Source organism: Anomaloglossus baeobatrachus, chromosome 5, assembly GCF_048569485.1.
Source record: "Anomaloglossus baeobatrachus isolate aAnoBae1 chromosome 5, aAnoBae1.hap1, whole genome shotgun sequence".
Lineage (NCBI taxonomy): Eukaryota > Metazoa > Chordata > Amphibia > Anura > Aromobatidae > Anomaloglossus > Anomaloglossus baeobatrachus.
The window spans coordinates 121,256,568-121,281,021 of NC_134357.1; the positions used below are offsets into that span (position 1 = coordinate 121,256,568).

A 24,454-nucleotide genomic window follows, 5' to 3' on the forward strand; every position below is an offset into this window, starting at 1 on the left:
TATCAGGAGCCCATACATTCTGATATTCTCCCTAATATATACCTACCAGGAGCTCATACATTCTGATATTCTCCCTAATATATACCTACCAGGAGCTCATACATTCTGATATTCTCCCTAATATATACCTACCAGGAGCCCATACATTCTGATATTCTCCCTAATATATACCTACCAGGAGCCCATACATTCTGATATTCTCCCTAATATATACCTACCAGGAGCCCATACATTCTGATATTCTCCCTAATATATACCTACCAGGAGCCCATACATTCTGATATTCTCCCTAATATATACCTACCAGGAGCCCATACATTCTGATGTCCTACCTTAATATATACCTACCAGAAGCCCATACATTCTGATATTCTCCCTAATATATACCTATCAGGAGCCCATACATTCTGATATTCTCCCTAATATATACCTACCAGGAGCTCATACATTCTGATATTCTCCCTAATATATACCTACCAGGAGCTCATACATTCTGATATTCTCCCTAATATATACCTACCAGGAGCCCATACATTCTGATATTCTCCCTAATATATACCTACCAGGAGCCCATACATTCTGATATTCTCCCTAATATATACCTACCAGGAGCCCATACATTCTGATATTCTCCCTAATATATACCTACCAGGAGCCCATACATTCTGATATTCTCCCTAATATATACCTACCAGGAGTCCATACATCCTGATATTCTCCCTAATATATACCTACCAGGAGCCCATACATTCTGATATTCTCCCTAATATATACCTACCAGGAGCCCATACATTCTGATATTCTCCCTAATATATACCTACCAGGAGCCAATACATTCTGATATTCTCCCTAATATATACCTACCAGGAGCCCATACATTCTGATATTCTCCCTATTATATACCTACCAGGAGCCCATACATTCTGATGCCCTCCCTAATATATACCTATAAGGAGCCCATACATTCTGATGTCCTACCTTAAGATATACCTACCAGGAGCCCATACATTCTGATATTCTCCCTAATATATACCTATCAGGAGCCCATACATTCTGATGTCCTACCTTAAGATATACCTACCAGGAGCACATACATTCTGATGTTCTCAGTAAAATTTATCAACAGTAGCCCATACATTCTTTTATCTACACTAATTTATACAACCAAGAGCCCATAAATTCTTATATCTACTGTAATTTATACCTACTAAGTGCCCATACATTCTGATGTCCTCAGTAATATATACCTAGCAGGGGTCCATGCTTTCTAGGCTCAACCACACACAGAGATAAATGCATAGATACAAAGATTCACGCACACACACACACATACACAAACACACAGGGCTTACCACCAGTCCATCTACCTTTCAGCCCTTATGATTCTCACAGAATCCAGGACCTGCAGTAATGTCCCGGTCACATGACCAATCACATGATCATTATGTCACCAAAGGTCCTAAAGTCTCACAGAGTAAAAGACCTTTGATGACATCATGATCACATGACCGATCACATAATCATGATGTTACCAAAGGTCCTGAAGCAGTCTCCACATCAGAATCTACACTGATAATACTTTTATCAGTGTAGCTTCTGCAGGAGAAGCTGGGGGCCCACAAGGGGGATAGTGCCCTGGGCAATTGCCAAGTTTACCCGCTATAGAGTACTTTGTGACGACCATCATAAAGTTACCCTTATAACAATAATGTACAGTACAATGATAGTTTCAGGTCTGAACTTGAAAATTAAGACGTAGGTCATCATGTTGTACGCTCTTATTCTTTCTCAAACTCCATGTTTTAACCATGTAAATTGTACATGACATGAATCAATAAAACTCTGACTTTTGAAATCTGGGTCTTCACCTCACTGTTTTTTGCTCCTGGACATTGGTGGTGTATACGTTTTTGGCTGAGTTGAGTTTTATGGTGGATATACTAATAAAACACCTCTGCAGATCCTGTAAATACTGTTCCCTCTCTAATAAAGGGACCAACGGTTGTTAATGGCTTTCTTAGAAGTCAAATGGTCAAAATTGCAGAGGTGTCTGGGAACAGGGTGATTTCATTTTCAGCTGTTTAACAAAAATTCACACTTCTCGTAAATGGCAAAATCTGGGACATTTGAATTGTTAATAGAGGACCCAGAGTGCACCACACTGTAAAGAAATTACAGCCCCAAATATGTATTTATAATGTGAATTTTATGTTCTATGGACAGATTCATTAAAGGGGCCATTACTAGAGGAATTTGAGCGCAATAATTATTTATTGTGAGACCGGAACAGTGACTTCATCCCAGCAGTGGGACTCTTGATGCACAATATGTATCGCACAGGGCACTTAATGTTATCCAGAACCACAATATGGAAATACAGATTTGTGTTAATAATAGGTCATTTAGCATTACACAATGTACAGGGCCTTTTAGTATGTTGGTTCTCAGAAGGGGTTATTAGGTGTCACACATGGAATACATTTTTTGGGAAATTTTGGTATAAATGAATGAGTATATGCATACATCTGTAAATCAGATGTATTTCATATTCTTGCTTATTCAATTAACTGTAATTGCTCACTTTCTATTTGCATATTTGTCATGATTACTATAGTAATAGATAACTATGGGTCACTCGCTTGGTGCAATTGCCTAATTATAAAGTTCTCCAATAATGACTACATGATTTCTCTGGATTAGAAAAAGGGTATGTTTTTTTTCTTCTCTTTTTTTTGCAAAAAACATTGCCACTTTTGTACTTTGGAGATGTCTGTCATTGCATTCATCACTATTAAAATGAATGATGCAATACCAGACATAGCCTATTAACCTATTAACAAGGGTAATGTTTTTTGTAATTGACTCGCCCACCCATGGCTATGGGACACCCGGTGCCGGGCCGGACTAGTCCGGGGGTCGTCAGTGGTGGCGGGGCCCAACTCCGTGGCCCTAGTGGGTGTCAATTAAATATGGCTGGTGAATAAAGTTTATGGTTGTCGTGACGCCACCTGTGGTTTGCGGCTATTAAGCCGCCGCTGCTGTGTGAGGCCTCCGGGGTGATGGAATGGCAGCAATGGTGGTACTGCTCCCCACAGGTGGAGCGGTGCCCCGGGGACACTGTTGGTGCTCGTAAGTGTCTATGCAGATAAATAACTGAGGCAACACCAGGGGTGTAGTTTCAAGGTCTTTACTCACAGTTCTTGTCAAGGCCTGCAGGAGCCTTTGGACTGCTGGGACCACCGTCAGGGACCTCCGCCGATCCCGGGTAGATCTGGGGGTAACTGCCAGTGCACCCCTCTAATTGTGTCCTTTCTCAGCTGACTTCACTAGCCTTGCCTTTTGTGGCTGAACCTGGCTCGGCCTCCACTGCAGCCTCCGGGCTGGGAGCTCGCCTGTCGGTATTCGCCCCTTTTCCAGAGATTCTTGCTGTGGGCTTTGGTCCGGGGAGCATGCAGCTTTCCCTGGACCTCGGTCTTTTAACCTTTGGAGATGACTTCTCCTCCTCCAGTGACTAGGGACCGTCCCCTGATGCAGCTTGATCTCTCCACCGATGTTTCTGTGGAACAGGCCACCAGCTCTGAAGCTATCTGTGGCCCTGGAATCCCTTCGTTCCCTGCTTGGTGTCACCTGGACCCTCTGAGTCCCAGGTTCTTCACCAGGAAGCGTCACTTTCTTCTTTCTTTAGCTCCTGCCTGACTAGAGCTCTTTTTCTACTCTCTGTTTCTCTCCTTCTCTGTTGCTTTCTTTCTCTGTTGCGGACACTCTGAACTCACAGAGCTCCTTTCTCTTTCACAGCTACATGCTGTCTCCTCACTCTCTCACTCTCTGAGGTAAACTGAAAACTCTGACCTTCCTTTCTGCTCTACACTCGGCTAGCTCTTCCCACCCCCCGGTTGCTAAGCTACCACTCTATGGGAGCAGGGATGGGTCTTATGACCCCTCCCAGCATACAGCATGGGAGGGTTGCTGCCACTGTCCCTGGTCCCAGTGTGTGCCTAGCAATGGGTGTAGTGCAGTTTCACCTGTGAACTGGCATGTACCCCTTTCCTTACCCAGGATGGGACATCACACCTCTGACTGAGGTGCAATGTCTCTGTGGTGACGGAAGCCTCAGGGGCGCCACACTTCCCCACAGCGAATCCCAGCACGTCCTCGGGCTGAAGCAACAAAAACAATGGAAGAAACTGCAAAATTTCGTTATGCATAAAACATTAAAACTTTAGGACATTACATCCCTTAATGAGAGGCACATAAATAACACATTCACCGGGGACCACATTCCAGTCCAGTGGCCCAGTAACACATAAACAGGGGGGGGCCATCTTCAAAAAGAACAGGGGACAAGGATTCAGGAATAGGGTGTCATCTTCGAAAAGAACAATGGGCAGACATTCAGGGGCTATGTACTGTCCTGACTCCATTAACTCCTTGTCGTCCTCCACCAGGGGCTCCGACCCTTGATGGCGCCCACTGGGACTCCGACCCAGCGACGGTCAACAAGTCAGACAAGGTCCTCCTCCTTCCACCTCTTGTGCTGGGTGGCGTCTCCTGGAGAACTTAGGGACGTTCAACAAAGGCAGGAGGCATAATTTCTGGAGCGGGCCCTTTAAAACTTGAACTTTTAACTTCTGTGGTTAACTTACGGATGCGGTTACCATTGCAGGGGACCGTACTGTGCCAATGTCGTACGGGACACCGGACTTCTTCTCCAGGCACAATACATCCCCAGGCTCTGAACCTCCAGCCGGAACGGTGGCAGCGTACACGGTACCTCTTGATCCCGGAGTGGTGCTTCACAGGGCTCACTCGTCACGGTGCTATCGGGTCCTGGCTCCCAGCTGAGGAGGGATGCCGTGGGGGTCTGCGTGGCTTTATCTTCACGCGACACGGCTGCTGCGGCGGCCCTCTGTTCCTGGGCCCACACCGCGGCGACCATCTTCCGGACTTCCGCCTTCCAGTCGAGCACCTGCTGCAGTGTCTGTGCTCTCACCCAGACACAGAATCGACCCAGCTCCCGCTCCAACCAGACAGCGGTTCCCGTGGGGAGCTCACTCGGGCCGCGATCCTGCACATCAAAAGCCACTCCGCCTCCTCCACTTCGGAGTCCCGCCATGCCACCGACAGGGCTGAACGCAGACACCTTCCGTCCGCTCTCCATAGCGGGCACCGCTTCGCGCTCTTCCTTGCAAGATCCAAGAGGGCGGGGCTTACTTTCGCACTCTTTCTGCAGACACGCCCCTCTTCTTCCCACGCTCAGCCAGGCTAATGGCGGCAGTTTTTTCAGTAAAACACAGTTCTTTCACAGTCTTTTCAGGCGCACAGTACCCGGTGGGTCCGGGCACGAAATCCTGTTCGTGACGCCAAAGTTGACTCGCCCACCCATGGCTATGGGACACCCGGTGCCGGGCCGGACTAGTCCGGGGGTCGTCAGTGGTGGCGGGGCCCGACTCCGTGGCCCTAGTGGGTGTCAATTAAATATGGCTGGCGAATTAAGTTTATGGTTGTCGTGACGCCACCTGTGGTTTGCGGCTATTAAACCGCCGCTGCTGTGTGAGGCCTCCGGGGTGATGGAATGGCAGCAATGGTGGTACTGCTCCCCAAAGGTGGAGCGGTGCCCCGGGGACACTGTTGGTGCTCGTAAGTGTCCATGCAGATAAATAACTGAGGCAACACCAGGGGTGTAGTTTCAAGGTCTTTACTCACAGTTCTTGTCAAGGCCTGCAGGAGCCTTTGGTCTGCTGGGACCACCGTCAGGGACCTCCGCCGATCCCGGGTAGATCTGGGGGTAAATGCCAGTGCACCCCTCTAATTGTGTCCTTTCTCAGCTGACTTCACTAGCCTTGCCTTTTGTGGCTGAACCTGGCTCGGCCTCCACTGCAGCCTCCGGGCTGGGAGCTCGCCTGTCGGTATTCGCCCCTTTTCCAGAGATTCTTGCTGTGGGCTTTGGTCCGGGGAGCATGCAGCTTTCCCTGGACCTCGGTCCTTTAACCTTTGGAGATGACTTCTCCTCCTCCAGTGACTAGGGACCGTCCCCTGATGCAGCTTCATCCCTCCACCGATGTTTCTGTGGAACAGGCCACCAGCTCTGAAGCTATCTGTGGCCCTGGAATCCCTTCGTTCCATGCTTAGTGTCACCTGGACCCTCTGAGTCCCAGGTTCTTTACCAGGGAGCGTCACTTTCTTCTTTCTTTAGTTCCTGCCTGACTAGAGCTCTTTTTCTACTCTCTGTTTTTCTCCTTCTCTGTTGCTTTCTTTCTCTGTTGCGGACACTCTGAACTCACAGAGCTCCTTTCTCTTTCACAGCTACATGCTGTCTCCTCACTCTCTCACTCTCTGAGGTAAACTGAAAACTCTGACCTTCCTCTCTGCTCTACACTCGGCTAGCTCTTCCCACCCCCCGGTTGCTAAGCTACCACTCTATGGGAGCAGGGATGGGTCTTACGACCCCTCCCAGCATACAGCATGGGAGGGTTGCTGCCACTGTCCCTGGTCCCAGTGTGTGCCTAGCAATGGGTGTAGTGCAGTTTTACCTGTGAACTGGCATGTACCCCTTTCCTTACCCAGGATGGGACATCACACCTCTGACTGGGGTGCAATGTCTCTGTGGCGATGGAAGCCTCAGGGGCGCCACATAATTCTTGACAATTCCCCAGTCACAATAAAATTGGAAAATAAAACAACTTAAGATATCACTTTTCTTATTGGAGATTTTGCATTCATGTCTCAAGTGAAATTTTATCTTGAGTCTCTGTCTTCCAGTGATTTTTATTCAGAGTAGCTGTATGAGACCTTTGTGCTTCAAACATTTTTTTTTAGGGAACCATTATGTTCTACATATCATTTGTTCATTCAGAAAGGACAGGAAAGAAAAAAAGGTGGAGGTGTGTGTACTTCCATTAAATCTAACTTAAGACCTGTGCTCAGTGACGACATTGGGGGAGCTGTGTAGAGTCAGTATTGGTAAATGTACAGGGTTAGGGCAATAATGGAAAGCTGCTAATTGGAGTTTGATACTAGCTAAACATGGAGAGGATGAAATGCTGCAACAAATTAAAACGCAGCCAAAAATAATAGGGTCCTTATTATGGGGATTTTAATTATCCAGACATTCAACAGGACATCGAAACTTCGAGTTGTGTTAAAAGCTGTAAGTTCTTATCTACAATTTTAGACAATTACCTCTCTCAGTTGGTAGATGAACCAACCAGGGGGATAATTTACTGGATCTGGTCCTGTCAAATAGACCAGATGTAATTTTAGATCTACAGGTCCGGGAGCACTTGGGAACCAGCAATCGTAATATGATAACTTTCGATGTAATATTCAATAACACATTTCAAATGGGAGATGCAAAAAAACTTGGAACTTTACAAAAGCTGATTTTATCAAATTAAGGGAAGAGCTTAATTATGTAGACTGGGACCATGTCATGTTAACTTGGGATACCGAAGATAAATGGGGAAAGTTTAAGGATATACTACTAGAATCCTGTAGAAAAGTTAAACCCTCTGGTAATAAAATTTTCAGGAATGAAATTAAAACAATATGGATAAATAAAACAGTACAAAGTATAATAAGACAAAAACAAAGGGCATTCAAAAACGTGAAGGTGGAAAATAAAACATAGCCTTTCAGGAGCATAAAGATCTCAATGGGAAATGTAAAATAGAAATCAAGCTGGCAAAATTAGCTATTGAAACACAAATAGCCAATGCCATTAAAATAAATCCGAAAAAATGTTATAGATACATCAATGCCAAAAAAACAAAAAAATAGATGATATTGGCCCCTTAAAAGATAATACCAAGATAATTATACAGGAAAAAGAAAAAGCTGAGATATTAAACACGCACTTTTCATCCATGTTCACAAATTAACTGACTGTTCCAGGGGTCATTCAACAAAGCAAAATTGAAAGTTTAACACCTGACATAACTAATTTAACATTAGATAAAGTATGCCTGTATCTGAGAAAAGGAAACACTGACAAATTCCCCGGGCCAGATGGCATTCATCCATGACTATTGAGGGAATGGAGCTCAGTAATTGACAGATAGCTGTATCTTATCTTCTTACACTCTCTTGTAACAGTTTTGGTACTACAGGATTGGAGGATGGCTGAAGTGGTACCAATATTTAGGAAAGGTAAGAAGGTGGATCCAGGCAACTGTTATGCCAAGTTTTTGAAGTCATTATGAGAGATGATATTCAAAAATATACTGCAGAGAATAATATAATAACTGACAGCCAAAATGGATTCAGGAAAGATAAGTTGTGTCTAACCAACATGTTTCTATGATGAGGTAAGTGCAAATCTGTATGTTGGCAATGTTGCTGATTTGATTTATCTGGACATTACAAATGCAGTTTATACTAGAAGCAGACACTAGGGGAAACTTTATGCAGATTGGTAAGGAATTGGCTAAAAGACAGGAAACAAAAGGTAAATTATACAATCTTTAAATTTAGCCAGCAGTGGGGTACCACTAGGACCGATTCTTTCCAATCTCTTTATTAAAGATCTTGTGGATGGGACTGAGAGTAAAGTGTCAGTGTTTGCTCACAACATCAAACTATGTAGGATATTAAAATCTGACCTTGGTAGTACAATATTACAGAACGATCTGGATAAGATGTGAGAATGGGCAAACACTTGGGAAAATGAGATTTAATATTGATAAATGTAAAGAAATGCACCAATTACGGTGTGATCCTTTTGCTGCATATACATTAAATGGCAGTATACTCGGGACTGCAGAACAGGTGAAACACTTGGATAGTCTGGTAAAAAGTAAACTGCAACAGCACTCTTCACAGTGACATCAATGCTCTCCAGACTATCCAGCTCACTCTATGTGTGAGCCGGAAGTGTCTTTTACAATGTAGCCTACTCGTCGTTCTGATGCTCCATAGACATACATTGTAAAAGCAACTTCTGAGTTACGCAGGGCAGTGTGACCAGGAGAGTCTGCAGAGCGGTGAGGCCACTCAGAAGAGATTCAGAACGATTCTGGAGTCTAGAGAAAGTGGTGGTAGGTGTATAATGTATATATATAATGTATATGTAATGTATAATAATACACAGCTAGTACAATACATGCACATAGATTGAGATTTAATGAATGAAAAACTTAATGGGAGAACATGTTAAATTAGTGGTTAATCCTGCAATTAGGCTGAGGCTACATGGTAACTTGTATGACAAAAGATCGCTGCATGCCAATTGGCGTGTATTGCAAGTCTCAAGGTACTTCTGCCTGAGCTGTCCTCAGAAAAAACGTTTATGAACCTATTATAGACTTATTTTTACCATACCTTCAAAAAGAAGGATGTACTTAGGTTGGGTTTTACCCCTAATATGATATTTAAAATCCAGAAGAATTAGCAGAATAGCCACCAGAATACAGATGTTAGCCTGTCTAATTTCCAGTCAGTCTATAAAAAATTAGGTCATTAGGGGCCTTCATGATATCTGTGTAAGGGTGTATGTCATACATGGATGTTACAAACAGGCCACTAATGACTTAATTATTCTTGGCCTAGCAGTGAAAAAAAACAGACTGTTTTGCAACAATGACCAAAGTATGAATCAATGCAAAATATTGAGTCATGTAAGAAGTGAGATGAACTTGTGTGGTAGGTCAAAACATCAGTATAACAGCAGTGATCCCCAACCATTATAACATTGAGAACCTCACTCAGCTCTGAGAAATGGTCACAAGCCACATCCAGCGCCCCTCCACCCTAAAGCAGTGACACTTCTAGCCCCTCCATTGCCAGTATGATGATAGCGAGAGCTTCCCCACAAAAATCACACCAAACTTTGTGCCCGCATTTTTTATAAGCAGAATGTTACATACAGGAGTTCTCACTCTACGCCCATTTGGTATTCTCGCGTCAAGCACATTCAACATACTATGGCAACAGCTTCAAGATTCCCTCCAAGTGGCAGCATTATTGTATTTGCAGCTTACCATATTTAGCTTCCACCCACCCAGTATTTGACCATCCAGATCTGCTGACACACACATCATGGACCCGCAAAGTATAAGTTGGGGAACAGTGACTGTGACTTCATTTAGTGACTTACAGGATGGTTCTGGCTCGTTATTTTTCTCTTGGGTCAGCCTCTCTTAACATTTGTAATTTTACTCAATATGAGTTCTTTTAATTTTTTTTAGGAATAACTTACATGCTATGTGAAGAAACTTCTGTCAGACAGAGGTCTGTTGTGGCTAATTCATTAAAACAGGACTTGTATACTCTCAGGTAATTTAGCAATCCTCCAAACTTCTAAGTCTTTGCTGATTTCTCTGTTGGCAGTGGAGCGCTGACTCAATTTTTGCTCCAGCAGTGCTTTACACACACACACACACACACACACACACCTTACTTACTTTGCACTCTCAGTGTAGTCACTCCTGGGTTGCAACTGTTCACTGGTCTTTCACTTGTCAGGCTCTTTACATGATGAAAACTCACCAATGTCCTGGTTACTACATCTCCCTATCTCCTCATTGGTACACTTCTCCTCATCCTCTCTCGTGGATTTGTCTCTCTGGAATAGAGACACAATGGGGTGACACTCAACTAAGTTGATTTCTTCCTCCACTGATTTTGGGTGGGAAAACCAGAAACAGTGAAATAGGGTTTATCCTCTTCATAACATGGAGCAACACACCACTTCAGATGTATCCTCTAACCAGTGTCATAACTTGAAGCTCATGGGCCTTAACGTAAAAGCTCCAATGGGATCCGAAATTACTGCAAATCTTTAATAGCACTGGTCTTTTCTTATAGGCCAAATTGACTTTTTAGACCCCTTAGGCTCCAGGCTCCGGATGTGATTACAACCCCTGCACCTATTGTAGTTACAGTTCTGCCTCTAACAATTTCCAAATCAAGGGTTATATAAGGTAACAAAGTGCCTTCCCTCGCCATGTTTCTTCAGCAACTTATCCCAAGTGGCTGGAAACTAGACCCTAAATAATCTATGCTAGACACTCTCTCACTCTTGCTAGACACAATTTCACTTCAGTTATCAACACACTACCCTGTCTAACAGGACGGTAACACTGTTAGCATGACTCAACACTTCCCACAGACACACGGCACACACAGAATGCAATGATAAAATGAACAGAGAATAAAACAAATGCACTCAGTTTAAGTCTAGATAGAGTCTGACATCACACAACTTAGAGGGTCAGGCTTTCTTGTACGCGGATTAACAGTAACAGTCATATTCAACTATATATAACAGCCTCAAAGGCATTTAAAGAAGATCTGTCACTACATTTTTCATGTTGAACTGGACACATAATATAATAGTGGCTGCAGAGTGGAATAAAATGTTTGTTGTTTTTTTTTTTAATTTTTAACCTTCCGTTGCAGAGATATTAGGAATCAAAGTATTTGACACCTAATTAGTTCATTTTAGCAGATATTTCTCAGTTGGAGAGTGAACTCCTTCTCCTTGTATGAGTTGGCTAACCAGCAGGCATCATTACAACGCAAACAAAACATGCCCCTTCTATAGCTTAAATTGATGTAATGATGCGGCTCTGATCTCCTGGTCCAATCTCCTGCATGATTAGAAAGGGCTGGGATATTATAGATCTTGGAATAATGATAATTTCGACAATTGGATGTGTTCAAAAACAATGTTCTTATGTTGAGATAATCCTATATATGTGTCCCTGCTATGTACTGTGTAATGGCCGTGTCTGACCATACAGGGACATGGTCTGATCATACCACAGCTCCTACGCCAGGGAGGAAACACAAGGGTATAAAGCAGAGGATCATAGATGACTTTTTAGTGAGGTAAACCAAGTTTCTGCCTATTTTAAAAATCTTTTATTTCAAAGAAAGAACTATTTGCAATCCCATGCTGTCCTGTCTGTATACTCTTTTGCATCCTTCCCAGCCCAGGAGATGTGGTATGATCAGCTTGTGTCCCTGTATGGTCATATACGACCATTACACAGTACATGACTTCAAAGTGGAGAGGGAGAAGGGGTTAAACCCGCGCAATCCGCCAGTAATCCAGAAGGAGATGTTGATAAATTAAACAGTCTTTTATTCCATGGGTCTACGCGTTTCAAGGTCTAGGACCAGTAAATCAACACTGAGTGTTGATTTACTGGTCCTGAAGAAGAGGTCTTAGACCTTGAAATGCGTAGACCCATGGAATAAAAGATTGTTTAATTTATCAACATCTCCTTCTGGATTACTGGCGGATTGCGCGGGTTTAACCCCTTCTCCCTCTCCACTTTGAAGTCTGAAACACGTGGGGCCGCTGCAGCTGCCATTATCTCATGCTATCTGTGGTGGTTGTGACCTCTCACAACCTCAATCGGTGAGTGCATTTACCATTTGCTAACCGTGTGTTTTATCTGGTAAAACCCTATCAGCGCTTCTCTTTTCTAGTTTAATTACACAGTACATAGCAGAGACACATTTATAAGATTATCTCAGCACAAGAATATTTTTTTTTTAACACATCCAATTGTCAAACTTATTATTATTATACCAAGATCTATGGAATGGCAAAACCCCTTTAATGATAGACTGTTAGACTCTTTACTTAATAGAGTGGTTCTTACTATTCTCTGGTTTCAAAAATTTGTGGCATAGAGCTCACCATGGTATGGCACTGTGTAGCTACGTCTCTGGAAAACACACACGATGGATGTAAACACTCTCAAGGCCAGTGACTCTACAAATGAGCTCTTGATGAGGCAATCATATTCATTGGAAGCCATTCCAGGTGATTACTACTTATACCGTACTAATCACTACCTGCACCACATGCACTGTTCTGCTCCCTACCTGCATTACATGTACTATAGTATTATATTACTATACTACATGCTCTACTACAAGTACTTTAATGCTTTTGTACGGAGCTGTCCTTTACCTAGACTGCATATACTATCCTGCTTTTATACTACATTGCTCTATACTTGCATGTAATGTACTGCACCACTCTTTATTTATACTACTCATACTGTAGTAATCACTACCTGCCCTACATACACGATATAGCTCCCTACCTGAATTACATGCAGTGCGCTGTTTTTTAACTCTACTACATGTACAATACTGCTATGTTACTATACTTTATGCACTCTACGCCTCTCTTCCAGTACTACATGTACCGTACTACTCTATAACTGCATGGCATATACTGAGCTGCTCTCTACTTACATAACATATACTCCACTGCTTTCTACTTGTACATTTTGTACATGCACTGAACTTCCATCTAATTATGCTACTTGACCTATGCTACCAAACCTGTAGTATATACACTCATCAACATCAAAATGACAACACCCAGAATTAAAAGTTGTGGAATGGAAAGCACATGTTAATGATATGTAAATGATTAAAAAATGAAAACAAAATTTTCAAAACATCTTGACTTATTCAGTATCGATTATGATGAGCTCCATGCGAAGAAATATATACCATTACATGCCTTGTTATGCTATTAATGAGGGTATTGATGGTTGCTTGAGGAATGTTCTACCATGCTGACTTCAGTTGGGTATGTAAATTATCATCCTCTGCAATTGATCAAGATCCAGCAGTTACTTTTGCAATTGTCGACAAATGACATCTCAGATGTGCTCAATGAGAGACAGATCCAGAGTTGCTGCAGGCCATGGTAGCACATTTAGGCCATGCAGCCTGCTCACAGTAGCAAAAATGACATGCGGCCTGGAATTGTTGTGTTAAAAAGTGGCTCCTGGGACCCTTAGAGAAGTGGCCATGCCATTTGTTGTACAACTAAACCATTATGATTCTGATCTGTTAATGTAATTGCATTGAAGAAAAGAGGGGTTCTGCTTCTACATATTATGCAATTCCACACTAAAATCTTGAAAGTAGCACTTGTGTGACATTCTCTTGTGAAGGACTCTTCATAGTGGTTTCATCAGATTTAAAAAATGTCGCTAAGTGTTACATTTCCTACTATGAGTGATTATACCAAGCCTGCAACATAAAACAGTGTCTACACAAACCATTACTGCAACATAGGACTAGGAGCCAGATGTACAGCTATAGGCCCTGTCACACCCAGAGATAAATCTGTGGCAGATCTGTGGTTGCAGTGAAATTGTGGACAATCAGTGCCAGGTTTGTGGCTGTGTACAAATGGAACAATATGTCCATGATTTCACTACAACCACAGATCTGCCAAAGATTTATCTCTGTGTGCGACAGGGCCTTTAGTGTGTTCCATTGATCTCACACCACCGCTTTTAAAAGATATCATGGTGCAGAGCAAGATACCAATGAAGACTAGAATGAAGGTCTATCCACTTCAACAATGAGTTGCACTTTTGTATTGGATACAATGATAGGCTGAAATTGGCCTGTAGATTACGTGAGCTTTGCCATGATCAGGCCTTCACTTGGGAATATGAAAGTTTTCAATGAGCTGTTTTTCAACAAGGCAAAGACCAGGCTACATGTTGTTTGTGCTACTGTGGCCATCCTTTATGGCCTAGATGTACTCCTATGGCCTGCAGGTTCTCCATAATCGTCTCCCATTGAGCACATCTGGGACGTCATTGGTCAGTTATCTCAAAGGGAGCTGCCAGCAGAGGATCTTGATTTGTAAAAGTACATTCAGCATGGCCTTAGTGATAGCAGCCAAAGAATGTAAGTGTGGGGATTTCTTGCTGTGATGTTCATACTCAATACTGAAGTAATGGAGATAGTTTGAAAATTTTGCTTCCCTTTTTTCATCATTTCCATTTCATTAACATGTCAATCCATCCTGTGATTTCCATGAATCAATGACTTTCCATTATTGATGATTTCAATGTTGAGCATGTATTGTATTGTTAATACAATATATAGCAAAATGAACCATTCCTTTGGACATCAAGTGAGGAACGATTTTACTTTGAGTGTGCAATTTGTATGTAGGGATCTGTCAGGATCACAAAATTTACATATCTCAGTGAGTTTTTCTGGCTTTTATATGTAAGAACTTTCTCTTCATGTTTAGTTTTCTCTTTATTTATAATCTTCATACTCCGTAGAGTTGTGGTCACAAGCTAAAATAATTTCAAGATGCAATGTTCTTTGGAATGAGGGAATATTATAACATGCAGGACCACAACGTGTATATAGAGTTTCAGTTCCGATAAATCTTTTAAAGACTTACCATATCACCTTTTTCCCCTTTTTGCCCAGGATGACCCTAAAATGTGAAGAACATAACATAAGTAATATGGTCACAGTTAAATATGTGGCTGTAACATAACCCTCCACGACAGCTAAATTTACATTTCCAAATACATGTAACTTAAAGGTCTTCCACTGAGATGACAGTATTATGTTGTGCAAATCTGAAAGTCACCGGGAGGTATTGCACGTAATAATCAGTTTGTTTATTTTAACCTCACTCATTTGGGTAGAATACAATTGGCGTCCTGTGCTCTTTCTCTCTGACCTTGTCACTTGAGTTATTAGGACTGAGCTATGCAGCTTATTTATGGAGTGACAACTTATAGCTGAGAGCTGCAGAAAGGTAGAAAATGGTTTGTTAACGTCAGAAGAAAGGGCAGTAAATATTGACAAGGACTGGGAGGCCAGTTTCCAGAGTGGTGTTAGCGGAAATGTTTCACTTTTGTATGCACCGTGTCGTACTTCATGCAAAGCGTCAAGAGTTTAGATGCTAGAAGCATTAGTGAGCTATATATCATGCTCGAAGATGAGATCAGTTTAGAAGAAGCCATGCAAACACTTCACTCTCTGCAGTGTAAAATAGTTAGAATTGTTCTGAACAAACATCCTAGAGAACACGCGATGCCACAGTCATGGTGCTAATTCTGGAGAGGAATTTCATACCCACTAAGTGACCCTACCGTCCAAGTGACATTTTTTGGATACTCAATATTTGCAGTAATAACCTTGGGGGTATAGGTCTATCATAAAAGTTACTGTAGAAAGGTGAGAAGTTTGGGAAAAGGAGTTCCCAAAAGCGAAGACCGTTGCTACCGTAAATGACTATTATCATATTCTTTATATACTGACTAAGCAATTAAGACACTTACAGACTTGCCGTCTAATCCTATCGGGCCCTGAAATACAAATAAAAGATAAGTATGAACACTTATAGGTCTCACCGTTTAGGCACCATATAGAAGGGAGCTGAGCTGTGTACCCAGAAGATGTCACATATGTATTAATCAAGTATTAAACCAAAAGCAACAATTTACTTATAGCCCTGGCTTCACTGGACAATAGAGCAATGACTTTCCCATTGAAGATAAATGATGACAGCAGCTTTAAAACATGACATTTAAAGAAATTGTATGACATTTCTAAAAATATTTGCTTTTCCCAGAAATAGTGCTATTTTTGTCCATTGGAAACGTATAGACTCAACTATTGGTAAGGAACGGTGTTGTCTCTAAAAGCAGAGTAATATATTTTTGTGGGGCTAGAATAACACCTAGCCTTGATGTACACGTGTCTTTTCTTCATACAGCAAATAAAAGCATATCCTGCTGGTTTACATTCAACTGAATGGTCATTGAATTACATTGTAAAAGCACTATAAACATCTTCTTATGCTGCCTTTGATGTGTATAGGTATCCAGTAAAGCTATGTGACTACATTCTATTGAAATAATATATTTTGTGTGCTTTATGGTGTAAAAACCATATATTTAAATGTATTTATTGTTTCTTTTTTTGGGGGGAATGGGAAATGTAACTTAAAGTGGTTGTCCACTACTTTTACATTGATGGTCTATCCTTAGGATAGGTCATCAACGTCTGATCGGCCAGGGTTCGACACCTGGCACTCCTGCCGATCAGCTGCTCTCGGTCCCGGTGGCGGCAGCAGGCAGCCGGATATGCTCAGTTCCAGTGCTGCTGAGTCTATTGATTAGAATGGGAGGCAGATGTAAAGTAACTGGCCTTGGCCGATAAAGAGAAGACGGAGCAGCGCCAAAACTCAGCATTTCCCGCTTCCTGCTGCTGCATCTGGGATCAAGAACAGCTGATCGGTGGGGGTTGAGGGTGTCGGACCCCGGCTGATCAGACATTGATGACCTATCCTAAGGATAGACCATCAATGTAAAAGTAGTGGAAAACCCCTTTAAACTTATTCTGGACTACATTAATCCAAGATGAAGAGTAAAATATTTGAAGAAATCCTAAGAATTATTTTGCCAATAAAAAAGCTGTCATCATTCATCATGCTCAATATAATTGGGCACATTAAGGAATGAGGTTAACCACACCAAAGTTTATTTCCTTAATTTTTTTAATGCAATCATGCAATAAATGCAAGGAATCACAAAAAATAAAATGGGGTTATATAAAATTGGGTATAACATTTTTTTATTGACCATAGTATTGTTTATAGCAACCATTCATGGTTAGAAAACATCAGCAGGCATTGAGACCTTATTTCCTTAGTAAAGAAAGAAGTCACATGATATGCATTCATATAATTAGATTGAGGTACCTGATATTATAGTGACAAAAAAACAAATGTTTGTCTACTTATTAATTGTATTGATTCTGGCTTCAGTGATGACTTACGGGGAAACCTGGAAATCCTCGCGTTCCGGGCTGGCCCTGTAAAAAGAAATTAGATATTACTGTAGGTTGCCTTCAAATCAATTGCATTAAAACACTGCTAGATATAACTAGCTAAAGCACTTGTTAACAATTTTGCAGAGTTTTTGCAAAAATAATCTTAATTAGAGATGATGAACCTAAACTGTAAAGTTCAAGGTTCATACCAAACAGCAGATGTCCAGGTCTCGGACTCGAACATGGATTTAAAAAAATATTTGTGTCCAAGTTCGGGTGCTGTTTGTATGATCAAGTTTGTTGAAAGGCTGCTGTGGAGCGGAGAGGTGAGGGGCAGAGAGGAGAAGAGAAGAGAAGGGAGAGACCATTTTGCAGCACAGAAATTCGGGTCCCCATTGACTTATATGGCATTCAAGGTCCGGGTTCATGTCCAGGTCCCAAACCCAACTTTCAACTAAATTAACACTGAACCCAGGGAACCCGAATTTCCACAAGTTCACTCATCTCTAATCTTAACGCCAAAATACATTACATTTTAGAATACAAATTACAGCCTGTTTTAGAGTCAAGAGCAACATTCACAATTGTGTGTGCTTCGAAGCCAAGATTTCAGTGTCTTTTTAGCAAAATATATGTCTAGCTCAGAAAATAAATTTGTCCTCAGTTTTGTCTAGACCTGTTATCATTAAAGGAGTTATCCCAGACTACTTTAATTTATTACTTTCTAACAAGCAGGTAGTTGTTAACCTATTCTACTGTGCACCGAGTGGTCATGGCTATTCTGCTGCTTCGTGTCAACTGAGCAGCTGTTCCTCTTCCGGGCCACTCTGTCGTCTGCCGCTGTCATGCTAATTAACAGCCAGTTTCCCACAGTCATGCAGCATGGAGCTGGCTGTCAATCAGTATGACAACATCGGTCACGCCCCGTTGACAGAGTATCCCAGAATAGCTCCTCTGTTGATGTGACATCAGCGGAAGCGGTAGAATGATCAGCAGGAGCAGTCTGTGACGGAGATCTGTGCCGGGGAGAACTAATAAGTAGTTAGCAACTACCTGCTTATTACTTCTTGGACGTATAGTAATAAAAAAAATAAAATAGTCTTGGCCAAGCCCTTGAAAGAAGCTTTCCAGCTCTTTTACCATATATTCACACAATATTTTTCAAAGGAGAAACTCTTCAACTCTCTCATAAAAACTTGTGGCTTTTGAAGAATTTCTGCTCTTAAGACACCCATACATTGATGACCTATCAACAGGATAGCTTAGAATAGGTTATTAATTTGAGATTGGTCAGGTCCACAACCTGGCGCTCCCACCTTTGAGTTGATTTCACCTCTGATGGCAGCCAAATGTGAAAAATGTATGAGGCAGGACAGCACAGCTGCTTACAATGTTTAGCAGCTGCTGTCAGGTACTGTACATCAGCTCCTAATCTTTTCATAAAGAACTGATGTGCAGTACTGCAGCAATCTACAAACAGGGCAATTTACCCACCCATGCTGGTCCACGTTTTACGTGATAACAGATGATCAGTGGGCGTGCCGGGCATTGAATCCCCAACTCATCTTACATTAATGACCTATACAGATAGGTCATCAATATTAAAGTACTAGGCAAACCCTTTAAGTAGTTCCTAAGGAATCAAGTTTATTCATATTAATGGAGCTGCCAATTATACTTTTAGGATAACATAACCATACGTTTTACCATATAGTGTTCTGGAAAACAGCAAAATAATTTCAAGTGTGGAAAAACTGCAAAAAAAGTGCGCTCGCACAATTGTTTTTGGGATATTTTATTCACCATATACACTATATGGTAAAACGGATGTGTCACTGTGATGTCTGAGGTTGGTGCGAGTTTGTAGACACCAAACATGTATAGCTTTACTTGTATCTAACGGGTTAAACAAAATCACAAATTTGTCCCAAAAAAGTGGTGCACGTTGTGCGCCATTTTCCGAAACTCATAGTGTTCTCAATTTTCTGGATATATGGCTCAGTGATGGCTTATTTTTTGCGTCTTGAGCTGACATTTTTAAAGGTACCATTTTTGCGTATATGCTACGTTTTGATCGCTTGTTATTGCATTTTGCACAAAATTTGCGGCGACCAAAAAACGTAATTGTGTCATTTGGAATTTTTTCGCCACTACACTGTTTACCAATCAGATTAATTGATTTTATGTTTTGATAGTTTGGGCATTTCTGAGTTTGGCAATACCAAGTATGTGTGTATTTGCTAATTTTATTAACCCTTTCATTTTCAATGGGAGAATGGGGTGATTTAAACTTTTAGTTTTTTTTTTAATTTTGAAAAACTTTTTTTTAACTTTTTTTATTTTACTAGGTCCCTTAGGGGACTATAACGATCAGCAATTTGATCGCTCTTCCATTTCTCCAGATCACAGCTACACAGCTAAGATCTGCAGATATGGTGCTTTACTCTCACACACTGCCCTCTGCTGGCATTGAGAGCAAGTGACTCATGATATCTACAGGCGTCATCACATGACCATGTGCTACCATGGCAACAACCGGAAGTCACGTGATCAAGTCACATGACTTCCGATGAGGGCGGGTAAGTCATCGCTATGACTGCGCGCATATACATCTCACTGCCAGATTTTGGCAGCGAGATGTAAGAGGTTAATAGTCGCAGGTGGAACGCTATTCCACTCGCAACTAGCAGGCACACATGTCAGCTGTTGAAATCAGCTGATGTGTGCGGATCGCCGCAGACTGCCCACCGCAGCCCGCAGGGATTAACCTCACACGATCCATGACACACATGTACGTCATGGGTCGTGAAGAGGTTAAAAAATGTTTTACCTCAAAAAAAGAATAATTTGTGATCCAGTATGGTTATGTCTGTATACTTGTTTTTACTACCTCCCCTGCCCAGAAGCTGTGGTATGATCAGACCATGTTCTGTACAGTCAGACACGGCCATTACACAGCACATACTGTAGCCGGGACACATATATAACATTATCTCAGCACTGGAACATTTTTTTTTAAAACACATACTATTGTATAAATTATTATTCCAAGATCTATTTATTAACACTAGAAGTACCAGAGAGGGGTCATTTAACATTTCTACCTTTGGAACCCAGAGACGGGTCGAATGACCTGAAGGATTTTAGCTAACATCCTATAATCACCGTCTTTTGTTCTGTAATTAAGGCCATTACTGTCGTACCACAGGAGGTTGTTGTTTTCCATTGAGTTTAGCCATTTAGTTTCTAGTTAGTTCTATTCAGTTTATTGTATTTATCATTTGACCTTCTTTCGGGACTTCAGGGGGGAGCTCGAAATTTCTGGGACTTCTAGTGTTAAAATTAACTTTATTCTTGGGACAACTAAAAAGATATGTAGCTCCCTGTACCACCTACTCTAGCATGGACACATTTCCATGAAGATTTTTTACTTTAAAACAAGAAGGATATCACAGATATAGCAGGACTTAGCCTAAGGGTACTTTCACACCTCCGGTTTTTCTTCTGCGGCACAATCCGGCACTTTGCAGGAAAATCGCAACCGTTTTTTTTTGCTGCCGGTTGCGATTTTCCTGCATAGACTTTAATTAGTGCCGCATTGTGCCGCATGGCCTTGCGTTCCATCCGGTTTTTGCCGCATGCGGCAGATTTAGCCGATGCGGCGGCCGGATGGAACGTTGCCTGGCACGTTTTTTCGTGCGGCAAAAAAAACCGCATCGCGCCGCATTCGGCCGATGCGGCGCATCTCTCAATGCATGCCTATGGCGGCCGGATGCGGCGCGATGCGGCAAATACCGCATCCGGCCGCCGCATGCGGTTTTTGCCACTGCGCATGCTCAGTAGCGTGCCGCAAGCGGCAAAAACCGGGCGGGCCGCATGGGAAAAACTTATGCAAAGGATGCGGTGTTTTCACCGCATCCGTTGCATAGCTTGCACAGCCGGATTGAGCCGCAGGGCTCAAGCCGGATGTGTGAAAGTAGCCTAAGCTAGAACAAAATAGTAACATCCTCCTTAATCAGGGAAGTTTCCTGGCTTCTCAGCTGCAGTTTCTTCACAATGTTACCATTTTGCTCTTGTCTCCTGCTGGTTATTTTCATTACTTCTATACAAGTGAATCGAGCCGTGATTGTAAGGCCACCTTTCCATTCCTAGTGGCAAAAGCCAGGAGGCCTTTCTCAAAATACATGTGGATTTCAGAGATAGATCTATCAGACATTCATGGCATATTCTGTAAGTAACCTAGAAATTTCTGAGATGTTGAATCCTGGTAGTAGGAGTGATATTATAGGTATTATTGTAGTAATTTACAACAATTTCAATAGTTTACATCGTAATCACTTTCTGTGCATATAACAAGAGAGTAAACAGTCTATCCAATATTTATTAGGAATGTCATTGCCCTGCGTACTTGCCTAATGCATTTATTTACGTTACTCTCGTTATTTCTTCATGAACTGAGGTAAACACTATCAATGTCACCCATAGGGAAGACAGGCTAATTGCTTACATAAATGGAGCTCCACTCATCTGGAAGCTAGCTGTTTATACTTTTCTGTTAGTAATCCTCATCAGACCCATTTGTCATGAATTAGCTGCTCTTAAATAATGAATTCAAGACAAATGGTCGGAGATGAAATCTTGGAGGAGGATGATCCTTCTGCTCAGGTAGCAAACATGTCAATTCGAAGACCGAGCTCTGTTCACAGGAGATAGGGATATTAAACATGATATGAAATGCCTATCTCTTGATACATTATACATTTTGTAACTTAATAAATAACATGTTAACTATGCTATGATGCAGAAAAATATCTTAAAATCCAGAAAAAGATGAGCATCTTCTTCGGCAGCCCCATAGCAAATGAATAGAGTGACAGTCATGCATGCACACTGCTGCTCTATTCTAATAGAGATAAAATTGCCAATCAATAAGTTATCTTCTATCCGCCAATCAATCAGTTATCTTCTATTCTGTGAATAGGTGATAACTTGTATTCACTAGAGATTGTCACGGTTTTGCCTCCCCATCCATATGGCTAGGGGGCGGAGCCTTCTCCCGGGCCTCACTTCCGGAGCATGAATGCTTTAAATACTGTCATCTCCGGTGAACCAGTGCCGGCTAAAAGCTTAGCACTGCTTTGCCTGTGATTGCTGGTCCCTGTAAGTGTGATCCTGATCCGTCCCCTCTCTGTGCCCTCGGTCTCTGTCTGTGTTCTATCCCCTAGTCATTCTGCCATTCCTCTGTCCCACCTCCTTCCTTCCCACAATAGACCCGGTTGTTCCCCCCCTCTCCTACCTCCCCACTCAGTTGCTTCCTCTGGTACTGACCTCAACCCCGCCTATGCACGTTCTTCCATCTCCCTGTACTGTGTATGACCCAGCCTGCCCAACCATCCCCCGCTTCTGCTTTCTTAAGGTGGCTTTACACACTGCAACATCGCAAACGACATCGCTGTAACGTCACCGGTTTTGTGACGTTACAGCGACCTCCCCAGCGACATTGCAGTATGTGAAACACATCAGCAACCTGGCCCCTGCTGTGAAGTTGTGATCGCTACAAATCGTTCAGGACCATTCTTAGGTCCTTTGTTTCTCGCTGTGCAGCATGATCGCTAGAAAGTTTCAGTGTGTAAAGCGGACTTTACAGCGACTTCCCTTTCAAAAAGCTGCTTTACAACGTCCCCAACAACCAGCTAGGTCGCTCTGCAGGTCCGGATCGCTGTTGCGTCGTTGGCCAGATCTGCCTGTTTGACAGCTCACCAGCGACTCACCAGAGACTTGGGGAGGTCGCTATAACGTCACAAAACCGGTGACGTTACAGCGATGTCCTTTGAGATGTTGCAGTGTGTAAACCCAGCTTTACTGATGCTGTAAGACACGGCACCAGCACCCACTGTGAGTTCCCCTAATTGATTATTCAGCTCCGTATAGTATCTTTCCCTGCAGAACTCCAGCTCCCCCTATTGGCAGCCTGACAAAGATCCCCTTTAATGCAGAATACTGAAAGTACTGTAGAAGAAATTAAGTAAGTCAAACCAGTTGTCATGATCAAGATATTATGCGGTATCAAGGTTTGTGTGCCAAGTTAGAAAATGTCAATGCTATTTTGGATATTGGTAAGTTGAATATACAGTGGAACCTTGGTTAACAAGAACAATCCGTTCTGGGAGTGTGCTTGTTAACCAAGTTACTTATCTAGCAAAGCAAGATTCCCCATAGGAAATCATTGCAATGCAGACAATTCGTTCCACAACTTGTTAAATGTCCCATCCTGGTCCCCTATTGTGCCATTCCACACACGTACAAACACATACAAACAGGTACAAACACATACAAACACACACAAATACGCACGCACACACACATATTATGCTCACCTTAGCTTCTGTTCCCCTGCTGGCCTCCTGGATCTTGCAGTTAGCCGATACAGGATGTGTATCGGGTAACCATCGCTACGGAGGAGAACCTTCCACTGCCAGAGCGCTGATGTCAAAGGCAGGAGCCGCTTTCCTCTGATTGGTCAGCGCACTGCCTTTGAGTAGCTGCTGACAGCGGAAGTTTCTCCCTCGTTGCGAAGGTTACCGATACACATCCTGTAGCGGTGAACTACAAGAACCGTGAGGCCGGCGATGGAACGGAAGGTAAGGTGAGCATAATGTGTGTGTATTTGTGTGTGTTTGTGCCTGTTTGTGTGTGTTTTTGCTGACTGTAAGAGAGGGTCAGAGTGCGGTGGATGTACGAAACCGGAAGGGTGTGTGGTGAGTATTTTGCTCTTACGGCAAAGCTTGCTGATAAAGTGAGTTACAAATTTACAGCAAGCTTTGCTCGTTAAGCGGAATACTCATTAACTGGGTTACTCGTTAACAGAGGTTCCACTGTA

At 42.4% G+C, this 24,454-nt stretch overlaps 1 protein-coding gene across 1 annotated transcript in view; it reads right to left on the minus strand.

The window, feature by feature from the left end:
- LOC142310953 (uncharacterized) overlaps window positions 1–24,454 on the minus strand; it is a 246,321-nt gene that overhangs the window by 177,116 nt on the left and 44,751 nt on the right. The window contains exons 5-7 of the mRNA XM_075348828.1: window positions 17,581–17,616; window positions 16,080–16,106; window positions 15,188–15,223 (exon numbers count right to left, since the gene is read on the minus strand). Of these exons, the coding sequence (XP_075204943.1) occupies window positions 15,188–15,223; window positions 16,080–16,106; window positions 17,581–17,616 (99 nt within the window). The remainder of the gene's footprint in view (window positions 1–15,187; window positions 15,224–16,079; window positions 16,107–17,580; window positions 17,617–24,454) is intronic.